Source organism: Camelus dromedarius, chromosome 10 (assembly GCF_036321535.1).
Source record: "Camelus dromedarius isolate mCamDro1 chromosome 10, mCamDro1.pat, whole genome shotgun sequence".
NCBI lineage: Eukaryota > Metazoa > Chordata > Mammalia > Artiodactyla > Camelidae > Camelus > Camelus dromedarius.
The window spans coordinates 63,199,771-63,227,240 of record NC_087445.1 but is presented as its reverse complement, the minus strand read 5'-3'; the positions used below and the strand labels follow the sequence as shown (position 1 = coordinate 63,227,240).

The 27,470-nt window shown below is 42.1% G+C and overlaps 1 protein-coding gene across 7 annotated transcripts in view; it reads left to right on the top strand.

Moving 5' to 3' along the window:
• The window catches only part of ASTN2 (astrotactin 2), an 849,846-nt gene that overhangs the window by 307,292 nt on the left and 515,084 nt on the right, over positions 1-27,470 (top strand). For all 7 annotated transcript variants that reach the window (XR_010382793.1, XR_010382792.1, XR_010382791.1 and 4 more), the window contains one exon: positions 19,392-19,538. Coding sequence is in view for 4 of the 7 variants with exons in the window: in XM_064490458.1 (XP_064346528.1) it covers positions 19,392-19,538 (147 nt within the window). In the remaining 3 variants the exon portion in view is untranslated. The remainder of the gene's footprint in view (positions 1-19,391; positions 19,539-27,470) is intronic.

Below are 27,470 nucleotides of genomic sequence, written 5' to 3'. Positions count from 1 at the left end.
TTGATCTTTGACAAAAACCTACAGAGTACAAATATATAAATGAGGACATGAAGATAAAGGGAGGTTGCATAACTTGCCTGAAATCACACAGCTAATAAACATCAAGATGGAATTTAAACCCAGGTCTTCTAGTCCCAGAACCAGTGGTCTCCTTTTACAAGTTCATCAGCAGAGTAGACACAATTTGTATTGTATTGTTGATTGTTATGCTCTGTACCCCTGATGACACTTGAATAATTTAAGGTGGATGTAGCAAATATGTGCATAGCATATTATTAAATAAGTGAATACTGTTGGTAGAAATTACAGTTTTCTGTTTAAGAAAGATCTTTCTTATACCCAGAGCTGATTAGAGATGGAATGGATTGCACTGAGAGTTGTTCTCGTGAGGGTGTAAGTTAAGGCTGGATGCTTCTAAGGATAATTGAGAGTGAAATGGTTGAGAGGGAAGACTAGAAAATAATAGGGAAAAAAGAACAATATTGATAATGCTTATCATTCACTGCAGGTGTTGGCAGCAGGATACAAACGTGGGTCCGTCTGACTCCAGAGTCTATGATCTGGCCCTGAAATGCTTAAGAGTTCTTTAAAAAGGATGGGTGTATATTTTGTAACTGTGACCTGAATTTCTGTACATACTTTTGACTTACCTGAATTTAGAAGAGGAACCCTCTGACTGTCAGCCCCTTTGAGGCAGTCTGGTCCAACCCAGTAGTGTCCTGGCAGGCTGGCTCTCTGAAGAAAAAAAAAAAATCTAAAAAGCCTTATTTATAGCACTTGCCTGTTTCTATGGTGTATATTTTCCTACTATGTTCAGTTTCGAGTCATAGACTTAATAACCACCGAGCAGCATCCCTGAGTATTTAAGCCCTAAGTATTATTCTCTCGTAAGCTAACTGGAGCCAGTTTCGTTATGCCATTGCTCCAGTCCCACTGACAAGCCCGGGATGTATCTACTAGGAATTGCTATCTTGTCTTCCTCTGTATCTCCAGTGCCTGGCACAGTTTTTCCCAAAGAGGAAATACAGAAATTCGGTACATAGTTGTTGATTAAAGAATAGACAAGCAATTGAATGATACATAAATAGTCAAACTGGAGAGGAGTTTGGGAAATACTGTCTTCAGCCCTGAATTAAGGACACAGCATCCTCTTAATAGGAGATTCTGTGTGCTTACCTGCACTTCTCTGAGACAATAAGATGACCTGTTGAAGAAATTCTGCCTGGGACTAGAGTTTGGGTGTAGATGTCAAAACCCTACTTACCCCCGCCCCTTTCCACTTCCCAGGAGATCTGCTCCATCACAAGCCAGCAACTCTGTCCTCCAGATGTGCTTTGTGTTTGATGACGTTTCTCCAATTTTATAGAAATCTATGTACATGTGGGGGGGTGAATCTATATATGAGTGTATGAGAACAGCGATGAGGATGTAGGCATGCTTAGAGCAGAAGTAACAGCAGCCCTGGGAATCATAACCGTGAATTTCTTCTTCCACTTCAATCGTCAACCAGGGCCAGCGCTACCAATGCTGCTTTCCCCTTGGTTTTCTGGTAGTCAGCAGGTCAAAGAATGAAAAATACCATTGCAAAAGTCAGCAGAGTCCAAATTCCCAGATTCACCAGTTTCTGGTGACATGATGCTCATTTCTGTTTTGCAGTATCTGGTTCCTCAAATGATATAATGGGCATAATGCCTTGGTTGGTCCAACTCAAAGTCTAGTGTGGGAGACACAGACTCCCTCCCTGCTTCTCTCCCTTCCTTCTTATTTTAAACTACAAAGGACAGGATATATCCAAAGTTCACTGTTTTTTACAGACTAATCCCCCACTGGCTACTTGCAGTTATTTAGCAAAATCCTATAACTAGGGAGAGAAGGAGGTAGAACCTGCCATTCCCACCAGGTGATTCCACCTTCCTCAAGGGCATGGACCCTGCCTTATACTCTGCACCACATGACCTGGAACTGAGTAGTAGTTAAATTAATATTTGGTTCATGAATAAATGGATAAGTGAATGAACAGAAGATTCTGCAACCAATGACTTGTTTTAGAGAGAAGCAGCAGCCTTCATGAGAACCTTCCACAGGGGGAAATAAAATTTAGGCATTACCTCTTTGGTGAAGAGAATGAGGTGAGAATGAGTTTCAGCCACTATAATCAAGTCATGTCACACTCTGGTCGTGACTGCCCTCTCCCCCCAGCAGTCAGATTGAGCAGCATAATCTCATCACACCACCTCCTTCTTGGTACCCTTTGGTGGTTCTCCTGCTCTATTACAGTTAACAGCAAACTCCTTAATTTGGCCTTCAAAGCCTTGCATGTCCCTGCCCACCTGTCCAGCTTCATCTCCTGTCACTCATCACTTTTTCCCTTTCATGATACCCTGGAAAATCTGACCTGCTGCTTAAAACACCCTTCCTTCCCACCATTAGGACTGGACTTAACTCTCCCTTTCTAAATGAGGTCCTTCATCCCACCCTGTTCTCCACTCTACCATGAATCAGAGTGTGAATGATATATTCACATCTATAAATTCCCACCCCCACCAGATTGAAAAATTCAGGGGAGTGGGGGCCACATCTGTTTCTGTCTTGGCTCCTTGTGCCTAGCGGTGCTGGAAGGGTAACTATGTTGGTCTTGGAAAGTCTCCTTTGATGGGTCAGAAGGCTGTCACCTAGAAGGCAATGTGGCAGAGAGTTTTGGTGGCTGTTCTGTGGGGTCGGCCATCTTCTGTTTCAGTTTTATTAGCTCTGTGATCTTAGGTAGGCAATTGCATTTACAGACTTATTTTTTTCCTTTATAGAATGGCTGTAGTACCACTGACTCCATCATGGAGTGTTATAAGGAGTAAATGAGGTAACTCCATGTAAAGCCCTTCACCCAGGACTCAGCACAGAGTTAAGTGCTTACCCATGTAGCTATTATTACTTTTATTGGGAGGCAAAGTGATACTTCAGCTGAAACTCATTCTCACCTCATTCTCTTCACCAAAGAGGTAATGCCTAAATTTTATTTCCCCCTGTGGAAGGTTCTCATGAAGGCTGCTGCTTCTAAAACAAGTCATTGGTTGCAGAATCTTCTGTTCATTCACTTATCCATTTATTCATGAACCAAATATTAATTTAACTACTACTCAGTTCCAGGTCATGTGGTGCAGAGTATAAGGCAGGGTCCATGCCCTTGAGGAAGGTGGAATCACCTGGTGGGAATGGCAGGTTCTACCTCCTTCTCTCCCTAGTTATAGGATTTTGCTAAATAACTGCAAGTAGCCAGTGGGGGATTAGTCTGTAAAAAACAGTGAACTTTGGATATATCCTGTCCTTTGTAGTTTAAAATAAGAAGGAAGGGAGAGAAGCAGGGAGGGAGTCTGTGTCTCCCACACTAGACTTTGAGTTGGACCAACCAAGGCATTATGCCCATTATATCATTTGAGGAACCAGATACTGCAAAACAGAAATGAGCATCATGTCACCAGAAACTGGTGAATCTGGGAATTTGGACTCTGCTGACTTTTGCAATGGTATTTTTCATTCTTTGACCTGCTGACTACCAGAAAACCAAGGGGAAAGCAGCATTGGTAGCGCTGGCCCTGGTTGACGATTGAAGTGGAAGAAGAAATTCACAGTTATGATTCCCAGGGCTGCTGTTACTTCTGCTCTAAGCATGCCTACATCCTCATCGCTGTTCTCATACACTCATATATAGATTCACCCCCCCTCCACATGTACATAGATTTCTGTAACATTGAGTAGGGCTTCTATTTTAGCTCTTTAGGATGTTCAGATGTGGGCATTTTATAAATAAATAAGCACTAATGTCATTACTATCACTGCTGTCCCATAAATCTAACAGTACCCGCCGGAAGCTCCAGGTGTGTGTCGCACCTGAGTTACAGTTACTTAGGGAACTGCTGCTGCCGTGTCCCTGCCACCTCTACCTGACTGATGCCTCTGCACAGCTCCTGCTGCAGAAAAATCTGTGTCCTTCCATCCAGCACAAGGAACTAAGTGCCCCTAGGGGTGGGGTAGGGAGCATTTTAATAAATACACAAGGATGTATGTCTTGAATGCATCATTGCCAGCCAGCCCTTAATCTAGGAGGAACCATGACAAATCACTAGGTCCAGGGCCACCGCTGATGGTATTTATAGGTAGAGCAGCTAAGAACAGCGTAAACACTGAACAACGTGCCGAGAACTTCCCATGCATCAAGAGACATCAAGAAGTTAAGTAACTTCCCCAGCGTTACTCGCTAACAATCATCGAGCCTTTCTCATTATCAGCCACTGTGCTGGAAACTTCTCGCTTGAGCTCAAGTTATCTTATGAAGCATGCGTTTTAATTCTTCCTGTTTTATAAATGGGGCAGTGAAACTTAGAAAGACCAGATTATATATACCAGCAACTTCAGCTAGTAATGGGCGGTGCTGGTGCTTGATTCCAGCTCTGGGGGAACTTAAGGGCTATGTTCTTAACTATTCTGTTTTATTGACTTCCTAAGTTCAGTGTTGAGAAATTATTGAGTTGGGTTTTCAAGCTTAATTTGTCTGATTGCAAAGCTTACAAGCCTTCCATTTCACCAGCTTCTGGGATCAATGTGTGAACATAGGGAGGGAGAAAGAGACAGATAGAGAGAGACACAGAGAGAGAGATGCCTTTATAGAGACAGAAGGAACTTCTTCCTTCACTGTGAAGCCAGCCCTGATTTTGTCAAGCAGACTTTATTGGCTCCTTCTTCTTGGCTCTTACCAGGTTGTGAAGTGTTCAGTAAAGCAACCAAGCAGTTTTCCAGGTACCGTGTAATTATATCTTCCCCCAACCTTCTCGCTTACCTATGTCCCTCCAGATCTGGGCTGTGTCTGGCTCCTTGGTGAGTCCTCTGACTTGTCCAGGGCGGCGTACACACCAAGTGCTCAGGGAACCTCTTTTCAATGAAGGGAGGTCACTTCTAAACTTGAAGGGCCCTGAGGGGTGCTAGGGAGAAGGACTTCTCAGCCTCTCTCTGTCATTCATTCAGTCTCAGCCTCTCTCTGTCATTCATTCAGGTGGATCCCAGAATTAGTTATCTGATCATGTGTAATAAATTATCCCAGCAGGAGCAGGTTAAAACAGCAAACAGGCATCACCTTATTTATTATCATAACCAACATTTATTACCTCAACAAACATTTCTTCTTTGAGTCAGGGATCTGGACACCACATAACTGGTCCTCCAGCTCAGGGTGTCTCACAAGATTACAGTGACGTGGTCAACAGGGCGGTGGTCTCCTCTCAAGGCTCCACTGGGGAATGATCTGCTTCCCAGGCTCCTCATGAGGTCAGTGCAGGAGTCTGTTCCATGAGGGCTGTTAGCCAGAGGCAACCCTCAGTTCCTTGTCACATGGGCCACTCTACAGGGCAGTTCACGATGTGGCATCTGGCTTACCAGAGCAAGAAAGAGCCAGAGAATGTAAGGAAAGAGGAAGTCAGTCTTCTGTACCCCACTCTTGGAGGTGACATTTCATTTGATGGCAGCAAGTCTGTCGGGGAGAGACGTACACCAGGGTGTGAATGACAGGAGGCGAGGGCCATCGGGAGCCACTCTAGAAGCTGCCTACCTTGGTCCCCTGCCCTCTTTTCTTTTCTCCAGACCAGATCTTTCTTTCATTTCAGGTGACTCGTGCTTGTTTGTGTCCATAGACTTGAAGAATGGTTTATCACCAAGCTTCAGGTTTTTAGATTCTATCCAGGGTGTTTTTCAGCCTCCTCTGTGTGAACACCCTCTGCTGGTATTACACTGTGTCTTTGTAGAATAAGGTTTGTGCTCTAACCCAGGGCCTCTCCTTGTCCTCCACTCCAGAGGTACAGTTGTAGATCTCATCCTTTGTCACAAGGTCTTTGGATCCCACCCCTTGGGATGATGAAGGCCCTGTCGCATCCCCAGCACCCAACACAGCATCAGGCACTGGTAGACACCGAGCACATCTTTGTTGACAAAGTGAATGAATGGGTATGTGTTTCAGGTTTGTATGGTGCTGGGAGGGCTGGCCTGAAAGGATTGGAGACATCTTCTCGGTCAAAGCCCACTCTCCTGGCAGTGGACCATGACTTCCTTTCTGTGCTGTTCTCTACCTACCTCCCTGTCCGTTTCTGCCTGCATTATGCTACAGGTACCTGTTGCTCCCACATCTCCAGTTTATGTGCAATGCCCTGTTCATCCTTGCTTTTCCATTCTCCTGGACAACATGTCCTGTTTTTCTACTTGGCTAACTCTCTCACATGACAAGCCTCAACTCTCAGGCATGGTTCTCTGACCTCCCAGCCTGGATTAGGGTCCCCTCCTCTGCACTGACCTCTGCCGCCGTGGTGATCCCCTTGCATTGCTTTCTCTGTTTAGGGACCCGTTACCCTGCTGGGCCTTGAGACCCTTGAAAGCTCTGATTCTCTGAATCCCCAGCTCACAGCAAAGAGCTCAGTGGAGAACAGACTCTCGATAAATATTTGTTGAATGAATGCGTTTCCTCCTGTTATAGGCGGGGAGACAGAAGTGCAGAGGGGGGAGGGATTTTCTGAAGGTTGCACAGTGAGTAACGGCAGACCCAGTACTCAGGTTTGGTCTCTTGACTCCAGAACAGAGCTCTTTGCACAGCCCCCCAGGCATATCCTTGACACTAAAGGATGAGGCAGAATGTGGGTCTAGCGTGGCCCTTGGGCTAGGACTACTGTTGTTCTTTTGGACGTGTCGTATTTCAGCCAGCGGGTTTGAAAGGTTTGCGCCCAGAATGTCAGCCTGAAATGGGTAGAGGCCTCTGTATGGAAATGTGTTTGGGCAGAAGTGCTTTACAGGAAGATTTTCTCCTGTCTTTTTTTTTTTTTCTTCTTCTTTTATCCTCTTTTATATTCCCTCCTCAAAGGTCTAAAGGCAGAGTTGTCTATCTCCGAATGACTATTTAAACACAATGCAACGTGCTTTTGCTGAAATGTTAGTGGTCTGAAGAGGAGGCAATGGATTGGAAAACCAGGGTGGGAAATGCCCCTGTATTTAAAGAGCTAGAGACTGGTGTGTTTATGTTAATCACGTTCCCAGGTGCTTAGCAGCCAAACTCCCGCACCCAGGAAATGGCAGCATCCTCTGTCCCCTAGGGGACCCTGGTGCCTTCCTTTATAGGAGTGAGGTTTCAGGTGCTGAGCAAGACCCTTGGTTTGAGAATCCTCTCCTCAGGCCAAAGCTTCTTCTAGGCTCTTAGACCTGCAAGAGAACCTGATGGTAAACAGGCCCTGGTATGAAAAGCAAAGATGTTGCTGGGGTCAAGTAGACCTAGGCTGAATCCCAGCTCTGCCTCTGACCGTGCAGCTTGGGACAAGAGCTTCATTTTCCTCCTTTATAAAATGGAGATCATGGTACTTAATCAGAGGGTTGTCTTTAGGACTCAGTGAAAAAAAGTCAAGTCAAGCACCGAGCATTGGTTCACGGTAGTTGCTTGTGCAAAATATGTTTCCTTTCCCTTTTTCTACATTTGTATGTCTTCCACAACATTCCCGTCAAGAGGCCCCTCTGCCTGAGTCTTCCTTGTTTCAAGGCTGAATGTCCCATAACCTTCATCTGGTGTCCTGCCCTGACATGGTCTCCAGTCCAGCCCTGGTGACTCTCTTCAGATAATGGGCCACTTGTCTGTATCTTATTTAGACTGTCACAGACCTGACTTACATTACCTGCTCTGCAGCTTACTAGGCATATGGCCTTGGGCAAACCATTCCTTCTCCCTGAGCTCCACTTTCCTGCTCCGTAAACTGGGGAGCCAAAGGTTGTTATGAAGAGCAAACTGAATGATGGGCACAAAGGGCCCAGCAGAGGCTTAGCACGTAGTAGGCACTGTGTGTGTGTTTGAACCTACTCTTAGTGGAAACTCACTATCCTTCCAGCCACCTGGTCTTTCTTTCACTTCTGACCCATTCTAAATTTATACAGATAGTTTTCTAGATTCAAAGGTCAGTCTCTGCATTTATTGGTCTTCTTTTGAATGATGATGATGATGATGATGATGATAATGATGATGATAAAAGATATTATGCATCAAGCATGTACTATGCAATATATATTTTCCTATTTAATCTTTCTAATAACCCTGTCGAGGAGATGTCATTTACATTTTATTGATTAGGATACTGTGACTTGCTGAAGGTTAACCAGAAAACAATGAAGCAAGTTTCTCTAACTCCAAAGTCCGCGTTCCTACCATTACTTGACTCTACCATGCTTTAGACTTTGCACCAATCTGTTGAGGTTGTTTTGTGGAGATATTTGGGTATGGTTCATTTTGATTGTGTGTTGACATTGACCAAATTATACTAGGTGAGCCCACCTAACATACAGTCATACATGGGCTACCGTGTCCAGTGCCACAGGGAACAAGAGAGGTGTAAGATGGACTAATTTTGTTCCAGGAGATATCGATTAACTTAGGAAAAGACAACAACTATCCCAAGTGGAGAACGGAGAAACATCATTGTGGGAGCTGGGACAGATGGGTTCTAGGTCTGGCTCTGGGCAATGTGACTTTGGGCAAGGCTGTTGTCCTTCTAACCTTTAGCCTCCTGGATTAGACTAACTGATGTAAAGCTATTCCTCCAGCTTCTTCTTTGCTACATGATTGTTTCCTGCATATGGGAGTCTAATGACAGAATATGTTTTTGGAACAAAAGAATAGGGAACCTCTTTTCCAACTTCAGAACTAAAGGGCTGCCTTGGAGAGGAGGGATGGAGACTGGTCTGTGGAAGTCTTGAGGACAGGACCATGTTCATCAGGTTACCACTCTAGGAGTAGATTTTTGTTTCAGATCAACCTAGTCCTCAGCCTGCAGGCTAACAGTGAAGGAGGACTACACAGTACACTTGTTAACAGCTTTGGGATCTAGATCTGGATTTGAATTCTGGCTTTGGGGCTCAATAGCCTTCCAGGCTTGGGCTGGACTCAGTTTCCTTATTTGTAAAATGAGGAGCTAACAAAACTTTATGATAGATTGAATAAAGTAATATCTGTAAAATATTTGGCATAACATATCACACAAAGTAAGTGCTTTAAAAGAAAAGATTATCAGCAGCAACAGCAGTTAAGTGAGTTTTCTTTTGAGCTAACAAGCCCCCAGTTTAGATGATGTGCAAACGCAGGTTGGATGACCATGGTTGGATGACATTGTAGGAAACCACCCGTATCGTATGGTACGTTAGGGTCAAAGCCCGTTTAGTCTTCTATGATTCTGTGATCCCGTGACTCAAATTGGAACAGATGATGCATGTGGCAGGAGTTAAGAGGAATACAGTGTTCCTGTGAGTTGCAGTGATTAGGGCAGACTTCCAAGAGATGGGAATTCTCTTCTCTTGAGAAGTTGTTCTACCTTTGACTTGTCGAGGAAGGTAGGAAGGACAACACGTAGGTGTGGGGAAAGCATGCAGCCTGTTACAAGGGAGGGGACAGGGAAATCTAAGTGCAGCAGAGAGTGTGTGGAACATCAGGCCAAGCCTTATTTCTTATGATTTCTCAGATACAGTCTGAGAATCAGGAGAAAGAGGTGAGGGGGAAGGGACAGGGAGACTGAGGAAGCCTCCTTCCTTTAGAGGCCATGTGATGCAATGGAGGAAACACTGAGTTTGCAGGTCAGTTGGTCTTGGTTCTTATTCCATCTCTGCCCCTTGCTAGTTCTGAACCTTTGGGCAAGTCCATTAAAATCTCTCAGTTTCCATTTCCTCCAATGTCAAATAACAGCAGTGTTGCCTAGAGTTGACAGTAGATGTGTGGCATAAAAGAGTTTCTTGTGGTAAAAGGCACCACAGCAGACCTATCCAATATTAAATACAATAAATAGCATTTCTCTTCTCCTGCTTTCACAGACGTTGAACCCAAGTCCAGTGACATCTCGTAGGAGAATGGAACAGTGCCCTTTTTGGCAAGCTCTGAGCAAAAAGCAGCTAGAAATGCACCTTTGATGAAGATGGGACGTGATTGGCTCTGATTTTCCTTGGTAGCCATGGAAACTTGTAGCTGCTTTTTGCTCTGTCCTTTTGCATCCACTACTTGGTCCCCACTCTTCTTTGCCACTCCCCTTTCCATCAGTGATGTGGGCTGATGGTGGTGATGCAGCCAACAGCCCACAGTCTAAGAGGGTGAACCCAGGGATCAAGTGCCAGTGCCTTATTATTATTTATTTTTAGTTTTATAAGTCAGTACCAGCTGATGATCACCTATGAATCTGAAATTCAAGTGTGACCTTCTCTTCCTCCTTCCTTCCCATGTATGTCTGAGCCTTTGTAGAACTTTATCTCTTTTGAATCATCTCCATGGTTTCTCATTTGCACGCTGCAATTTCATCTATTGAGTACAGCATCTTTTTCTTTCCCCTTATGCATTCCATCAGCCGGTTAAACTCCAGTTGAATAGTATTTAACCTTCTAAACTGGCCTGCTGTACCTGCCTCTTTTCCTTCCTTGCATAGATTTTCCTGTGACTCAAATCCATTTTCCTTTAAATTTTTTCTGCAGTTTTAATTGAGATATAATTAACGTACATCATGGTATAAGTTTAAGGTGTAAAACATAATGGTTTGAGTTAACATATTTTGTAAAATGATTACCACAATAAGTTTAGTTAGCATCCATCACCTCAGATAGATACAATAAAAAGCAAAAGCAAAAAAAGAAGAATGTGTTTTCTATGCGATGAGCACTCTTAGGAGTCCCCTTCAGTACTTTCATATATATCATACAGCGAGGTTAACTGTATTGTATCCCTAGTGCTTATTTTTCTTATAACTGGAAGTTTGTGCTTTTTGACCACCTTCTTCCAATTCCCCCTCCTTCTACCAACCACCCATAGTAAACCACAAATCTGATCTCTTTTTCTATAGGTTTTTTTTTTTTTAATTCTGTGGATAAGTGAGATCTCACAGTATTTATCTTTCTCTGACTTATTTCACTTAGCATTATGCTCTCAGGGTCCAGTCCATCCATGTTGTCACAAGTGGCAGAATTTCCTCATTTTTAATGGCTAAATAATATTCTGTGTGTGGGGGTGTGTACGTGTGTGTGTGTGTATTTCACAAACTTCTTTATCCATTTATCTGTGCATGGACACTTAGGTTGTTTCCATGTCTCTGCCATGGTAAATAATGTTGCTGTGAACATGGGGTGCACGTATCTCTTAAGTTTAATGCAAGACTATGCTTTCTTCTAACACTTGGGAACCGGAAGACATTGGAGTCCTACAAGAGTGACTATGAAACTATCCTCTATCACTTCCCAGTGGGTGCGTCTTGGTTTCCCATTTATAGGTAGAGGTAGTAATTTCTACCTTGCAAGGCTGTTGAGAAGTTTAAGTAGGCAGAGTACATGAAATCTTTAACACAATGCTGGCATAAGAGCAACAGTTAATTATTAGGAACAGCTGATACTGATAACACCAACCTCTGTATAAATTTTTAAACTAGCTCATTGTTTTCCCTGCTTTGTTCTGTAGAATAAGAGTTCTGCAATATATCAATACTTCTGGAAAAGATCAAGTGAAATTCTGCTAAAGGGGATTTAGTGCAGGCCTTTTCAGAGATTGTAATACTAGATATGTACCCGAGCACTTTAAGAGGTGAATGTGGAATGTAGCATTCTCAGAATTTTTTGAAGATTTTTTTTTTTGCTTTTCAAGATACATTTTGTTTTGTGGGAAATACTGCACTGGCTCTTTGGGGCCTTTGGATACAATAGTGTGATCAGTGGATCCGGAAATTGGGGCATAGATTCTAATCCTATCTTCACTCCTCGCCAGTGAGACCTGGATCCAGTGTCATGGAAAGGGCACCAGGCTGTGAGTTAGGAGATATGGTTCCCGGGACCAGTTATTCCCCTGGTGCTGAAACATGAGTTCGCCATTAAGCCTCTGATTTCTTATGTGTATCCTGGAGATAATAGCAGTACCCACTACAGAGGATGGTGAAAAGTGAATGAGATATTTGTGAGTAATTTGTAAACTAGCAGGAACTGCCTAAATGTCCATTGACAGATGACTGAATAAAGAAGATAAAAAACAAGGTCCTACTATATAGCACAGGGAGCTATATTCAGCTTCTTGTAACAACCTATAATAGAAAGGAATCTGAAAAATATACATATGTATAGCTGAATTGCTTTGCTGTATACCTGAAACTCACATTGTAAATCAGCTACACTTTAATAAAAGGTAAAATTAAAAAAAAAAAAGAACCTGAAAAAAGGATGACATCTGTGCCATCTGCATCACCAACACCATTGTCACCACCTCTGTTGTCATCATCTTAAAGTTACCTTCATACTTCCAGGAACAGGTGTCTGCAACAGCCACAGAGAAATCTACAGAGCTAGCTGTTTGTCTGCTGTCAGTGCCTTCATCTTCAACAGGGTGTTCCAAGCCTGCATTACAGACACTCTGCTTATCCGTGGGGCAGAGCTAGTCAAAGGTGTTCCCCACTGGCCTTGCAGGGTCATAATTGGCCCCAGGTAGCTCAACTGAACTGTTTTCTGGGGCGCAGAGAGGAAGAGAAATAGCCATCCAGCTCACCCCTTTCACCATCTGCCCTCCTTGTGAAGTTCCCTCTGGTGGTGCCAGGCAGTTCCTTGGAAGACCTATGGTCAACACAGATGGGGAGTGAGGCCACTGTGAGCCCATCTGTCACCACAGGTCCACAGGGCGAGCTGAGGTCTAAGCAGATTGAAAGAGTTGATCCTTCTCTGTTCAGGCCACATCTAGCATATTGATAGCAAAGTTATGGAGGGTACTGATTAAGAACTTGGACGCTGAAATCAATTTTCTAAAAATTTCAGCCCCATTGCCTTTGAGCTGCATGGCCTTTAGCAAGTGGTGGCCTCAGTTTCCTCATGTGTAAAATGTGGGTGGTAGTAGGCAGCATGGCATGAAGTTTCTGTGAAGAGTACGTGAGATATTACATGAAAAATGTTTAATTATATTGTCTGGCACATAACTGTTTTTTACAAATGTTAAATATGATGATGATGGTGACGACATTCTTTGCTAGGAAAGCTGTTGTAGAAAAAGCAAGTCTATACAAAATATATTCAAGAGACTCAAAATATTACTTTAGAGGAATAAAGTGAAGCCAGCAATATTTGGTTTGGAGGAAAGAAGGCTCAAGGAAACTACACTGCTGTCTTTAACTAAATAAAATAGCTGCCTGGAGGAGGAGGTATTGGATGCACCCTGTTTGATGTGGACATCAGAAGCTGGCTTACAGAGTGAGAGTCTAGGACTGTGTAGTACAATTGTCTCAGAGCAGAATCGCTGCTCCGTAGGGGTTGAGTTTGCTGTCTCTGGAAGTATGCAAAGGCTGGATGAACACCCACACAGATCTTACAATGGAAAACACTATGAAAAATGGGAGACTGGGGGGGATTACAAATGATTTAAAGGATACTATGGATTTGAGAGCGCCAAGGTCAGAGAGTCGGAGAACACAAGAAACTAGTTCATGGCAGAGGCGGGGGTTGGTGGAGGGATGAGGAGAGACTTGGCGCCTGGTGGACAAGACTGGGAAAAGGATGTCCCATATTGACATGCCACATTAAAGTAGTGTGTGCAGAATCCTGACTGGAGGCTGGCTAAAGAAAGAGGGCTGCCTTCCCCAGAGTTCTGAGGAAGACCCACTTTCAAATCTTCTTTCCTCCTGCCTCCAGTGTGACACTTGAACTTGTCAGATGCGTGTCCCAATTTTAGTTTCCAGAAATACACGGAGAAACACAGAGGTGCTGGAGCTCAGGTGTGGCAGGAGTCCCATGAGATGCTCAGTGAGGTTAATGGGGCACACCTCCAATCTGTAGTGCTCTCCCTGATATGTAGGAGAATAGCGGCCTTTCAGGGGCTTTTTGTATAGTTTCTGGCTGGGCGAGGACCAATCCTTGCCAAAGAAAATGAATGAATGCATTTGACTAGAAATGAACCAATAACAATATTCCAACACTGACGCCTCTTGGTAGAATGGGGGACAGTATTTAAACATTCATTCATTCATTCATTATTATTGAGCACGTAATATATTCAGACATGCTTTTAGACACTGGAAATAACAGGAGGGCACAAAAAATGAGGTCCAGCACACAGTAGATGCACATTACAAAACTTCTTACTGGATGAGTTAATTCCCAGATCAGGGCATTAAGGCTTAGAGAAGTAAGGTGACTTGTCCATGGGGGCCAGCAGCTGAGTGTAAAAGCCAGAATTCCCACTTGAGCCAAATTACCACATGTCCTCTTGATATCAGTGTAGATGCCGAGTGTTGGGCAGTGGGGTTTTGAGGAATCGAGTTGAAAGGGATGATACCAAGAGCATGTATAGATCCCTAAGTGTGTGTGCTTCTTGTTATAAATGTCATCTCATTTAATCCGCACAGCGTGTCTACCAGTTAGGGGTTATCATTTCCATTTTATAGATTAGAACACTGAGGCTCTGAGAGTGTATGTAACTTGCCAAAAGTCAGAAGCTACTAAAGGGAAGAGTTTGGATTTAAATCTCTATGTCCAGAACCTAAACCCAACTGCTTTCTTTTGTTCTAAGTGCCCTTTCTACCTCTTGGGCTCTTCCACCCTAATGTCCTGGGTTCCTAGAATCCCTGTCCCTCACCTCAATTCCATATGCTATTTAAAGAAAGAAATGACTTCTCAGTTTACGACCTAGTCTCTTGTCCCCTGAGGATACCAGGAGGAAGGAATCATTGGGAGCATAGTAGCTTTAAGTTTTCCATACACAGTGGTCTGATGGGGTTAGATCTATTTTCTTCATTGTAAAATGTGATTGATTCAATTCCAAATTTAACTTAAATTTGATTTTCCTCTCTCAACCTGGCATTTCCAAACTGAGAATCAATCAAACCCCAAATTATAGGCAGCGCATGGATCAACAATGCCGAGTTATTTCCGGGTGAATTTCTCAAGCAATGCATTTTATGCCATTCTCTGCTGCCATGAGAGGAGTTGGGGGTAAGAGGGAGGGGAAATGAAAGCAAAATTAGATTATTAACTTTCTCCAGTTCCAGCAATCGATATGCCCTGGTGAAATTTTATTCCCACAGCACAGCTCACTCCCTTGCAAGTGATGGGGAGGGAACTGCAAACTGGGATGTGAACCAGGGATAACTGTGACCCTGGCCATTGGAGGATGCTCTTATTATGATCTGGAACTATCATTTACTGAGTTTTGTTTTTTTTTTTTTTTACCAATTACATGCATTATCTTATTTTGTCCTCACATCAGCTGTCCCATTTTTTCAGATGGAGACATTTTTCTTCTTAGGTGAATTGATAAGTGTCACACAAGATTTTGTGGCCAAGCCAGAATTTGAACATAGGCACGTCTGGCTCCAAACGCCATGGTCTTTCCACAGTTACATGATGCTATCCTTGGACCCTTATTCTGTGGTGAAGTAGAAGGTAGTATGACATGGGGGAGAGAATGGAAAGAACCAGTTCTAATCCTGACTCTGCCACATACAGATTGAGTGACCTTAGACAAGTCGTTTTATTGCTTTGTCCCTCTGTTCCTGTGCAAAACAGAGATAGTAGCAGTTTGCTGTAAGAACTAAATGAAATAATTCTCCTCCTTTAAACTGTAAGCTTCAAGGACATTGGCTGTTTTGTTAACTATTCCTTTCCCTGTGCCTAGAGCAGTGTGGACAGTGTTGGGGAAGAATTGATGATCAATAAAAGTTTGTTGGGTAGATGATTGGATGAATGAAAATGTTAGGCATGGTGCCTGTATCATAGTAAGTAGCCAATAAACGGAGGTTCTCCTCCCTGTCTCTGCTTCCTGCAAGGCAGTATGGAGCCTGGGGGAGGAGGGATTGGGTATTATGGGATAGATAATTTCTACCTTGCCACTATCTACAGCCCCTCATCCAAGCTTATTGCTCGTGATCAGTTCCCTAGGCCAGAAACTCTTAAAAAGTCACCTCTGTTTGAGTCCCACTGTGAAGTTTTCTGCCAAATCCAGTTGCCATGGAAACCCCCAAACCCTAGTGGCTGCTCCACGGGCATCTGGTCTGAGTGCAGACTTGACCTGTGTGCTTTCTTTTTCCTGAACTTCAGAGACAACAGTGGTGTTTCAGGCATCTTCTGCGTGAATGGCTCCCCCAGGATGCTGTTTATTTTCATTCTCTCTTCCACTCCCTTCTGCTTCTTAAAACTCTCCCTCCCTATCCACTCCTTGTGTCTTCAGTTTCTGTAAAGAATAATTCAATTCTTAGTATGTTCTGATAATGCGTTGGACAAAGAGGTAAATACGTCCTGGTTTCTGCCATCAATTGTGAGTTAAATACCAATATCTGGCTTGCAAAAGACCATTTACCAAGGGCCTACCATGCACCAGAAACTGCTTGGCATTTGACATTTGTTTTCTCATTAACGTTTAACGACACTCTTGTAGGATACATCATTTTAGTCCTATTCTCCAGATGAGAAAATGAAGGGTCAAAAAGCAGATGTGACTTTACTGCCCACCCCATTGACTGTTCAAGGCCCTGGGCTACTGTGAAGGTTTAAGTGATGTAGGGAATGCAATTAGCCGAGCACGAACCCGGGGAGCTAGTGTGAGCACTCCTATTCCTGCTCCTCAACCCTCTTCCCACGACCAGAACTCAGCCCTGTGGAGCCTGGGTGGTATTTCTGGTGGTTGCTTAATTGGTGAAAGGAATGCCTTGGTCACATCCATTTCATGCTGCTGCATGGGCCAGTCTGAGAGATGCACTTCTTGGACACACGCATCCAGGGCATCCACCTCCCCACTGCCAGGTGCCTCTACCTTTCACATCTCATGCTCTAGACCCAGTTCACCTTCCCAAGAGTTTGTTTGTGCTGGACTCATTTTTGCATGTTCTTTCCCTCAGAACAGCCTCTGTAGAATCTGAAATGGAAACTTGGTACTGCTGCCAACTGTTAACCAGGGCAGGGGGCGGGCGTTGTTAAACATCTAAGCTGAAAGTAATGTGTTGATTTTTTAAGAAAAGACCTATGCAAGGCACCAACCCCTGGTCTATACCCCTTCTAGTAGAAAACATTGATATTAGCTTGCTTATGCCATTTAGTTATGAAACTATTGATATTATCAGAGTCTGAAATAGCTTCTTGTGGCTCCCAGATGAGAGAGAAAATGTGTTCCTTTTTTTATGTGGTCATTTTAAGTTTAGGGATTTTCCATCCCCTGACACCAGAGCCATCTTTTTATTTTAACTGCTCTACCATTTAACTAATATTCACCAACGATAACAACCACAGATATATGAATCGCTCCTGCCGTATGCTATACCTTGTTCTAAGAGTGGCAATAAAGACAAAGCCCCTATTCTTAATTTAAGCAATTTCTAGGTTCCAGGCAGTGAACTTGGCAGGAGAGACATAAAGATGGTGAAGATGGGATCCCTTCCTTCAAGCAGCTCACTGTTTATTAAGAGAAATAGGTATCTATCCAAAAAAAAAATCCCAAAGTGGGCTGTCAAGGGCTCTTGTCCCATTAGGATCCACCAGTCTGGCAGTGTTGGTTGTGTGTGGTTGGCATGCTTTTTGATAGATCAGTGCCTGTGCCTGGTTGCTAATATTGTTATTCTCATTTCTGGAAGTTCTGATGCATTTGCTGAGATGCTAACACGTGCCAGACGCTATGCTAGGCATCAGGATACATTGTTGGGCAAAAGATGCAATGCCTGCCCTCAAGGAGTTTATCATTTAATTACTAGACTCTAGTGTCTGAATGAGATTTTAAGAAAGACAACGAATATAGGCGATTTATCTTCCCAGAGAGAAAGGAATTTACATATACCATTAATCTCAATAAGTGATGGGAGACAAGGAAACAAGTGGATTTCTATGCAAAAGAAGTAAGTCCTGTGCTGATAGTAGCATGATAAAGAGCGCTTTCTGTGGCAGCTCTGTAGTAATGCAGCCCTGCCAGCCCCTGGGCTGGGTAGGAGAGAGTAACAGGAGGTCTGAGTACAGGGACCCACCACGAAGGCCTCAGATGCCAGGCTAATCAGCATGGACCACATCCTGTGGCCAGATGCTGGATAACAGCTCAAGGGGTTCCATCACAAAGTGAGATGAGCTGTGCCCCCACCTCCCTTATCTCACAAGCAAACAGACGATAGAAGAGATGAGGGGAAAGAAAGAGGTGAAAATGCTAAGGACATGGAGCACCTAGGACTGCATGCTGTTTCGATGCTGTAAAGGAGGAAGACAGGAGGCTGAAAGATACATCTAGGTTTCTAGCCAGTTCAAATGGCGGTGCTTCCAATACTTCGGGGAGCCCAGGAGAAAAAGCAGGAGGAGGCCATAAGTAGAAGATAATGTGTCTGCTTTTGAACATGTTGTTTTGTCAGGCTCATGGGATTTTCATAGAGAGATGTGCAAAAGATTTGGGCATAAAGGTTTGCTCAAAATAAGAGCATAGTAGGTAATAGAAATTTGGGAATCATTGCTCTAAAAATGGTAACCAAAGCCCTGAAATTAGATGTGAACAGCAAATCCTAAAGAATGAAACTCAGTAGGGCTCAGAATGCAGTGCATAGAATTTCTTTGCTGGTCCAGCACTCTCTTTGCCATGCAGATCCAATCTACTCATTCTGCTGCATTCGTGAAATTGCCTTTAATTTTCTCAGGCAAAACTCCCCTCCCCATCCTGTGTCCTCTCTACTTGCTCTTAACACAACTTGCCTTGGATTCTAATTAGCTGTGGATAAACCTGTCTTTGCCCCCCAACTTGTAAGTTCCTGAACAGCAAAAACTATTCTTATTCTGCTCCATGTGTGTCTCACATAGTTGGTCATCTGTAAATGCTTGGGAAATTCATTTGAATGGATCAGCCTCCTACAGTCTGTGAAACCCTTATGCATATGTCACGTAATCATCAGAATAGTGATGTGTGTTATTATCTTCATCAGACACATAAGAAGACTGAGGCTTGGAGAATGAAACAGGTCATAAGTTAATGAGGACTGAAGCCCAAATTTGAACTCAGGATTGTCAAACTCCAAAGCCCATGCTCATTTCCCTAGGCCCTGTGAATTCAGCAACATGGTATCTTCTCACCTGCTTCTGAAGTGAGCAGAGAGTTTAATATCATCTAATTATTATCAAGAACGACCAGGCTAATTGAGAGGGGAGAGGGGAGAAATGCCACAATTTTCAGAAAGTTTGTTTCTTTCATTGAAACCAAAAGGGATTTTGCAGAGATTTTAAACCAAGACCCAAAAAGGGGTCATTGAAGTGTCATCACAAGCACAGAGGTTGGAAAATATGGTTTCTTTTTCCAGCTTGAAAAAGGAACAGGAGTCCTAGATTCCATGCTATTCCTATTTCTGACGTGACTGATGTGTCTTTGTGTGTGTTTGTTTTACTAGGTTTGCTGAAAAGTCCAGTGAACAAGACGGCCCTGACACTGATTGCTGTGAGCTCCTGCATCCTGGCCATGGTGTGTGGCAGTCAGATGTCCTGTCCACTCACTGTGAAGGTGACTCTGCATGTGCCGGAGCACTTCATTGCAGACGGTAAGAGCTGAGCATCAGAGATGCTCCACACTGCTTGGCACCTTGCATCCCTGTCTGGTTGAATGTTCCTTAATTGTGCTCCTCACTCAGAATTATGTTACCCCCCCCCAAAAAAAAAAGAACATCCAAAGACCTTGGAAGAGTTTCTTATCGTTTAGAATCCTGGATTATTTGAATGGAACGAAAGACTGCTTTTATTCCATGGGCAAGGATAAGGTTTGTTAATAAAGAAAGAATTCAAATGTGGGTACAGAAAGACTGAGCTACTTCAGGGAACCCACTGTTTCTTATCATGCTATCCCTGACTAAAAATAACCCCCCAAAAATAGTCTTTGTGAATTAAAAAAATATGACAGAGAGGATTGCATGAGCTTTGTTGGAATTTCCTGACTGTCCTGGATAATACTCATATCTCATTCCCTATAAATGCACTTTACAAGCATGTTATATCCTACATTTACTCTTCACTCAATTAATTTGAATTAATGAGTTACTGTAGTCACTATACTCATTCTCAAAGCATTGTCGAAGAAGCTGATTAAGGTGCTTGATATCTGTGGCTAAAGTGCCCTCCAGAAAATTGTTCCGGTTTACATATTCCACCAGGATGTGATGGCACCTGTTTCCCAGAATGCTTGTCCAAATGCTTGGCATTATTATTTTTAAATGTATTGAAAGTTATCATAAATACAAAATAGAAGACATATTAAGTATGCAGCTTAAGGACTTTTTACATGAGTTCATCTAGATCAAACCATAAAACATTTTAAGCCCCTTCAGCTTCCTTACACTCCCTCCCAGTGAATGCCCTCCCAGAGATAACCAGCCTTCTGACTTCTCACACCATATTACTACCATTATTTTTTAAATTTTTTCCAACTGGATATGTATTGAATGTTTTTGAGAGCCTAACTCTATTTTTTCACCCTTATCTCAATATAATTTAATTTTATCTCCATTTTTTAAGATACAGTGTTTATAACTTAGCACCAGCCTCTTCAGTATGTTCTGTCCAGAGTGGAACATTCACCTTCTTTTTCTGAAACACCCAGACTCTATTAAAGCATGTTGTAATTGCTCCTATTTCACCATAGTGAACCAACCCTTACTTGCTTTTCAGTTGAACTGCAAATAAGTTCAGTATTTTTCATTTTATATATATATAAAAATCAGTTGATTTTTTGACCTAAGACTTTTAGTGCATCCCTAACAAATCATATGTGCACACAAGACAGGAAAACACGTGAGTATGGGATGGCAAGGGCATCGAGGAGGGAGGCAGAAGGAGCAAAATTCACTGAAGCAGCAAGGCACTGGTAGTGTAGGCTCCTGGAGCTCGGAACTGGAAGAACTACCAGAACCTAGATGTGGCTAGAACATGAGGATGGGAGAGTAAGAGTGATGAACAATGAAGCTGGAAAACCAATAGGGTAAATTTTAACCATTATTGAAGTCATGTGACCTTTCCTTTTGTTCTCACCAGTCATTATTCATTAACTGTAGAATGATAGATTTTAGAGACATTCACATTTTGAACATTTATTTTTATAAATGTAGAAATGGAGCTTCTAAGGGGCTAAATAATATGCTCAAGGTCATGATAAATAATATGGCTAAGAGAGGCTGTACAATAATACAAACATGAATTCAAATGCTTGTCCTGTTATCTGCATCTTCTGTAGCCAAGTAAATTACTTACCTCTTTGAGACTCAGTCTCTGAATCTATAAAATGAGAATGATAATAATACCTGTCTCATAGGATTATTGTGAAGCCTACAATTCCATATTTGTTAGATTTTCAGATAGCACATAGGAGGGAAATATTAATATCAAGGGATCACCAAAGAAAACTGCAAAACTCTTGTGATAGTTTGGAAGGATGAAAAATGACGTGATGAATTAAAAACTGCCCTTTCTTGATAATTCTTATTCTGACCTGTCATAGACTTAAAACTTTATAACTACATGTAGACTTATCTGTTTCTGCCTCTACACTGGAATCCCTGTGAGAGCAAGAGTATCTCTAATGACAAGCACATTGTCTGGTCCATGATGGATGTTCAATAAATATGTGTTGAATAAATGAATGGGGCCTAAATTAAAGCAGAATTATGGATGGTTCTGTGGGATTCTTTTATTAGATCGCTAAGCAGAAATGGGAGACTGAGTGAAGGAAAACTAAGGCAGAGAATGCATAGAAGTCCAAGAAAGTTGGAAATAACCATGGCGTGTATAAGTATTTCAGACACAATTTAGCAAACATGGTGGGGGGCAGCATTAGAAGGACAAAGCCCAGTGCCTCAGTCTTAAGGCATAATGGAACCCTCTTCCTCTACATGCTGTAATATCTTGATAAGGAGTGTATCTTTGAAATGACATATGTTTGGGTTCAAATCTCAGTTCTACTGCTTAGCTGCTGTGAAACAGAAAAATCAGTTAAGCTCCCTGAGTTTCTTTTTCTCATCTGTAAAATGGTGCTTATTTTGAAAAGATTGAATGTCATAATATGTATAAAATGCCAATAGATTATCTGAAACATTGTGATTGCTCAGTAAATAACAGCTGTTATTAATCTGATTCCTAAAATGATCTTGAAGGAAGAGATATCAGATGCTGTACCATGGTAGGACAAGAAGGTATAATAAATTATATAGATGAGACCTATTCTCAGTTAGGAAAATGGAACAGGAAGTCCACTATATGCCCCTCCCAACCCCTGGCCCATGGACATGACTCCCAGTGGAAGACATTAACACTTGAAGATCCTCATTTTTCTGGGGATCAGCAGGAATGTAGAGAGCAGCAAATACTCCAGGTCAAGTGGGCAGCTATCTAATAGTTCTAGGCAACAGGCCTTCCACAGCACGATTCCAGTGCCTCATGTGGGTGGATAATCTATGTGCATTTGCTCATTCCTCTTCTCCAACAGCTCTCCACAGTGATCTTCATTATCCCCTGTTTTGGGAGATAAATCAGGACTTGCAAAGGAGTAGAATTCAACTTCCTTTGGAGGTGGAACATGATCTGACAAGAAAAAAAAAAAAGGGTTTTAGTAGGGTTTCTAGCTCTGATTTCTGGAGATATGAGAGTGTTATACAGGGAGGCAAGAGAGGAGGTGATGATGATGGTGCCTATTTTCTTGAACCCTTATCATCACTTGGCATTAATATTTATAAATGTATTGGGGTATAGCATACAGTCAAGAATGCAGATTTCATGTGTACAATTCAGTGATTTTCTTTGCATATATTTATATAGCCAGATCAAAATGTAGGCTTCCACCCAAGGCCATTGGCTGAGTTATAAATGAAAACACCATCAAAAGGAGACCCATCAGGGTGAGAGCAGCCCTTGTCAAATGGCTCCATGGCCACCCTAGGACCATGGCCAAGGCAGCTCTCACCTTTCTCACCTTCCTCCATGAACCTTAGGCTGGCCTTAGTAGAGAGAGCTCTCAGCCAGCCTTGTGCATTGGGCTGTCCATGGTGTTGGAGTATTGGAGGTGGCTGAGTAATGGGTTTGGTCTTCAGGAAGAAAATGAATTCTGCACTTGTGTTACAACATAGTTGTACTTGATGCTTACTCGCCATTATAGGCAAAGGTCAGCATAATATAGTACTTGTCTAAAGCCCAGCTGGCAAGAGCAATAAATACTGATAGTCCCCATCCAAGCCCTTGGCAAATATCATCCCTTCCTTTATCTGGGCCTTCTCAAGGCCACTGGTGGCTTTTTGCCCTGCTAAGCACATAGTGGAGAGATGGACTAGATTTGTGTCCAAGCTCACTGAATTTGATATTTGTTTTTTTCCAGCTGTGGCCTATAGGTGATCTGCATTTGGCTTATCTGGGCTGATGATCCCTAGAACTAGAATCACATTCTCTAGGAGTAGAGCCCAACTATTAATATTTTTAACAAGAACTTGAGGTGATCCCTTAACAGAAGCTTGAAAGCTGCATCAGTGTCTCTGTGTTATCTTCCTTTCATCAGATTAATAACTCCTTGAGACCCCCGTGGAGCCCTGATAAGGGGCTCTGGCTTCTTCCATCTTTGACTTGATCAGTGCTGTTTAATGGAGTTGCCTCATGGTATAATTACAGTGATTTCCCATAGCACTGAATACCTTGTGAATGCTCCGATATGAATTTTATAACAAAGCAGCTCTGATCACACAGATTTGGCCTTCATCCAAATTGCCATGCAGGTAGCATTATTGATGGATAGTTATTGGTTAACTTTAAAAGTACATATGAATTGAGATACTGGTTTGTTCATCCCTTGAGTCTCCCAGTGTGTGTCAGGATATGGTCACCCAATATTCTGGCCCTATGGGAAGTCAGTAGAAGAGATAACTTTTAAAGGAAAAAGCTGTTTAGATTATGTGGATCAGATGGTTCTATTCTAGTGCAAACAGATAGCACTACACCTAGAGTTCTCTGTTCTGTTTTGTTCTGGTAGTTGTGCTTTAAGAAGGGGAAACATATATTGGAAGTCATCCAAAATAAAGGAATTGCAGTCAAGATATTGGAAAAACATTGTTGATACCTAATGACCTATTAAGGAAAGGGTGGAGGAGAATCATTCTGTAAGAGGAGTTGAAGGAACCTAGACAAAAAAGTGAGCTTAGTATTATTGTACATATCTGTTATAAATATGGCAGTGTTCAAAACACTTTACATAGAGTTACTAATTTAATTCTCATAGCAGAACTGTGAGGCAGGATTTAGCATCCTCATTTTGTATGCATGAAATTTAAGTTTTAGAGATGTTAAGTGATTTGACCAGATTAACGCACAGAAGTGGAGCAAGGTATGGAAGCCCAAGTCTACCTGGACCTCTCATCCGGGGTTCTTCCAGGTCCCATGCTTCCACAAAATGACCATAGTAATTATCATTTGTCTTGAAAAGGGAGCAGGCTTGTTCTGGAAGTTCCCAGGAAACAAAATTAGAGCTATATGAGTGATGAGGGTGATCAGATATGGAAGATTACCCCTTCGTCTCAAAATGTCTTCACTTTCTAAGCTTTAGTCTCATTATAAAATGGGGATAATAGCAGTACTTAGAGAGTTATTGTGAAGAATAAATGAAATAATACTTATAAAGCTTTTAGTTCAGTACCTGAGACCTAGTAATGGCTCAATAAATCATATAAATGTTAGTAGTTGTGATAATATTTTTTATAATATTGGAAGGGGATCATTGTAAGGTAATGAGTTCCCCATCTCAGGGAATTTTCAAAAAATAGATGACCACATTTCTTTGAAACCATAGAAGAAAAGTGAAGGAATGTGTTTGGCTAGGCTACATATTATTTTGATTCAGAACCATTTTATCATAATTAAATTTTTAAAACACTTAAATTTTTAGAACCTTGAGAGTGTGTTTATTCTTTACTACCTCAACCCTGAGTGTCACCCATTCTTTGCCTAGACTCAGAAATAGAGTGAGATTCAGGAATAGGTGATGGCCAGATATGTCTCAAATACTTTGCTTGGTTAAATACACCTCCACCACACACACACACACACACACTGGGCTTTTTCTTGCGTTTATATGATCATTGCATAAATATCCAGGCCAAAATATCTATTTGTTAAGATTGAGTTAGTGTGTTAGCATTGACTTTGGACTAATGTGGTATTCAAGTCTTCTCTGTTCCCTATGACTGAGGAATTGGCGATTATGTGTTCCTTACCAGCCTATGAAGTCATCAAGTGGAAATGTTCATCATTAGGATGGCCTGGTTCATTAATATGCCACATGTGTAGCTGCTTTGAAACACACAATTATGTACAGTGAATCTTGTTCTATGTTTATTTGCTTGTGCCCCTACTTTATGTCTTTCCACCCAAGAGAGTGAACTAATGTGTGGCTGTGCCGTTAATGAGGAATGAGGTTCGTAATTGACTTCAGAGTGAGTTTGCAGTGATTTGAATACATGGGAGGAATATTTTCAGCTCTTGGAAGTGAAAATTACACCACACTGAAGGTGACTGCTTAGTCACAAACTGCCAAACAACTTGTCTAAAAACAGTAGTTCCTTGGACATCTTGCTCTCTGGAATTATCTGGAACTTTGTTTGAAAATGTTCAGTTTTGACTTCAGACCTTTGAGCTTCATGGAAACTGTTTAGGTGTAAAAGTGCTCTACAGTATGACTGCTGCCTTTTCCATCCTTAACTTCTGTACACGCACATAATGCTATTTAGACAGATAGGCTGCCTTGCCTTGTATCTGCCTCCCTCTGTACATTTGTTAAAATGTCACTCTCCACCAGGAGTATCCTTCCTAATTAACATGTATTGCAACCCTACCCATCTCTAAGACCTAACTTAGTTTTTTTCCTTCCTCCAGAAACCCTTCTTTAACCAAAACCCTAAAACTTCTTCAAAGAGAACACCCACCAGAAATAATCTATCTTTCCTTGAAAATTACATAAAACTATACTTGTACTTTTCTAATGACCCCACAGTCTACCTTCCAGCACTGTTATTGTTATGCATGTGTCATTAGAATAACTGCCATAGTCCTAAAAACTGGCATCCCATATTAAATCAAGTGTGCCTCCAATCTTTTCTCAACATTGCAAACAGCAGTCTTTTAAAATGAAAAATCTCAACATGTTGCCTCTTCCCGTAAAACTGTTCAAGTATTTCTTATTGTACCATTATAAAGAATGAAGTCTTTAACATGGCTTTTAAGTCCCAGGCAGATCAGGCCTCTGCCTGCTTCTCTAGCCTCACCTTATACCACTTTCTCTATTGTTTCCTTACATATCCTTGGCTGTCTCCTGCTTCTGGGCCTTTGCACATGTTATTCTCACTGTCTGAAAATTTCTCCTCACCTCCTCAGTTTCCTCGGGATAAGTTCCATTTACCCTATAGTGATTGACCTCCCTTTTTCATATCCCAGCCTCTGTTTGGCTCATACTTTTTCGTTCTCCTCAAGCCCTGCTTGATTCCTTGACTGCACTTATTTCTATTTATAATTATATTCTTATCTACTTAATGTTGCATTCTCCCACTGGGTTGTGAACTACATAAGGATAGAGATATTTGTTTGTTTTTCACATTATGTTCAGCACCTAGGACAGCGCCCAAAATTTGGTTGAACGGGGAGAAAAATAGATAAGTGATTTCAATAGCTAGACTTAAATTTCCTTAAGGGCAAAGCCACAGTTTATTCATGTCTTAAACTATTATGAAGCCTGATGATGGTTCTGACTCAGTAGATATATAATAAATTATGACTGTGAAATGAATGAAGGGAGAGAGGGCAGGCAGGTGGATCCAGATGCCCTAAGAAGATACATTCTGGGCAATGACAGTGCAAGAAATCTGAGGCTGCCTCCTCTTCTTATGATTGACTTCACTTCCCAAGGTTTTTTTTCCCATCCCCAAAGATAAGAAACTATAATCAGACTCACATCTCTGCCCACCCTCTCCCCACCACAACACCAAAATGAAACAAGCTTTATCCCAGAGCCCAGAAAGAGAGGAAAATATAAATTGAGCTGAGATTCAGAACACCCAGGAGGGAGGTGGCAATGAAATACCAATAAACCGTATTAATATGCAGAAATCAGAAAGAATAGGTTGAACTCCAACCCAGGTTTAATAACTATATGCGAGAGTGCGGGAGAAGGCAAGGCTAGCTTTCCATCAGAATTAAAATGAGATAGATAATGAAACTGGTAATATAATTATAAACTGTGAAAACTTCTTCCCTTCTCTCTCTTCTTGTATTTAATGGGCAACTTGCTTAGCGATGGCCTGGAGCTGGTGCTGGGAGCTACGGGTACCCCCTAGAGTGGAATCGGTGTGGTTTTTTTTTTTCCCCCCTCAAAGCTCTTCATTAGAAAAGTCTAAATCCACAAAACCATGGAAGGAAAAGAATGCTTCAAGCCATTTCTTCCTTAAATTGTAATTGATCCC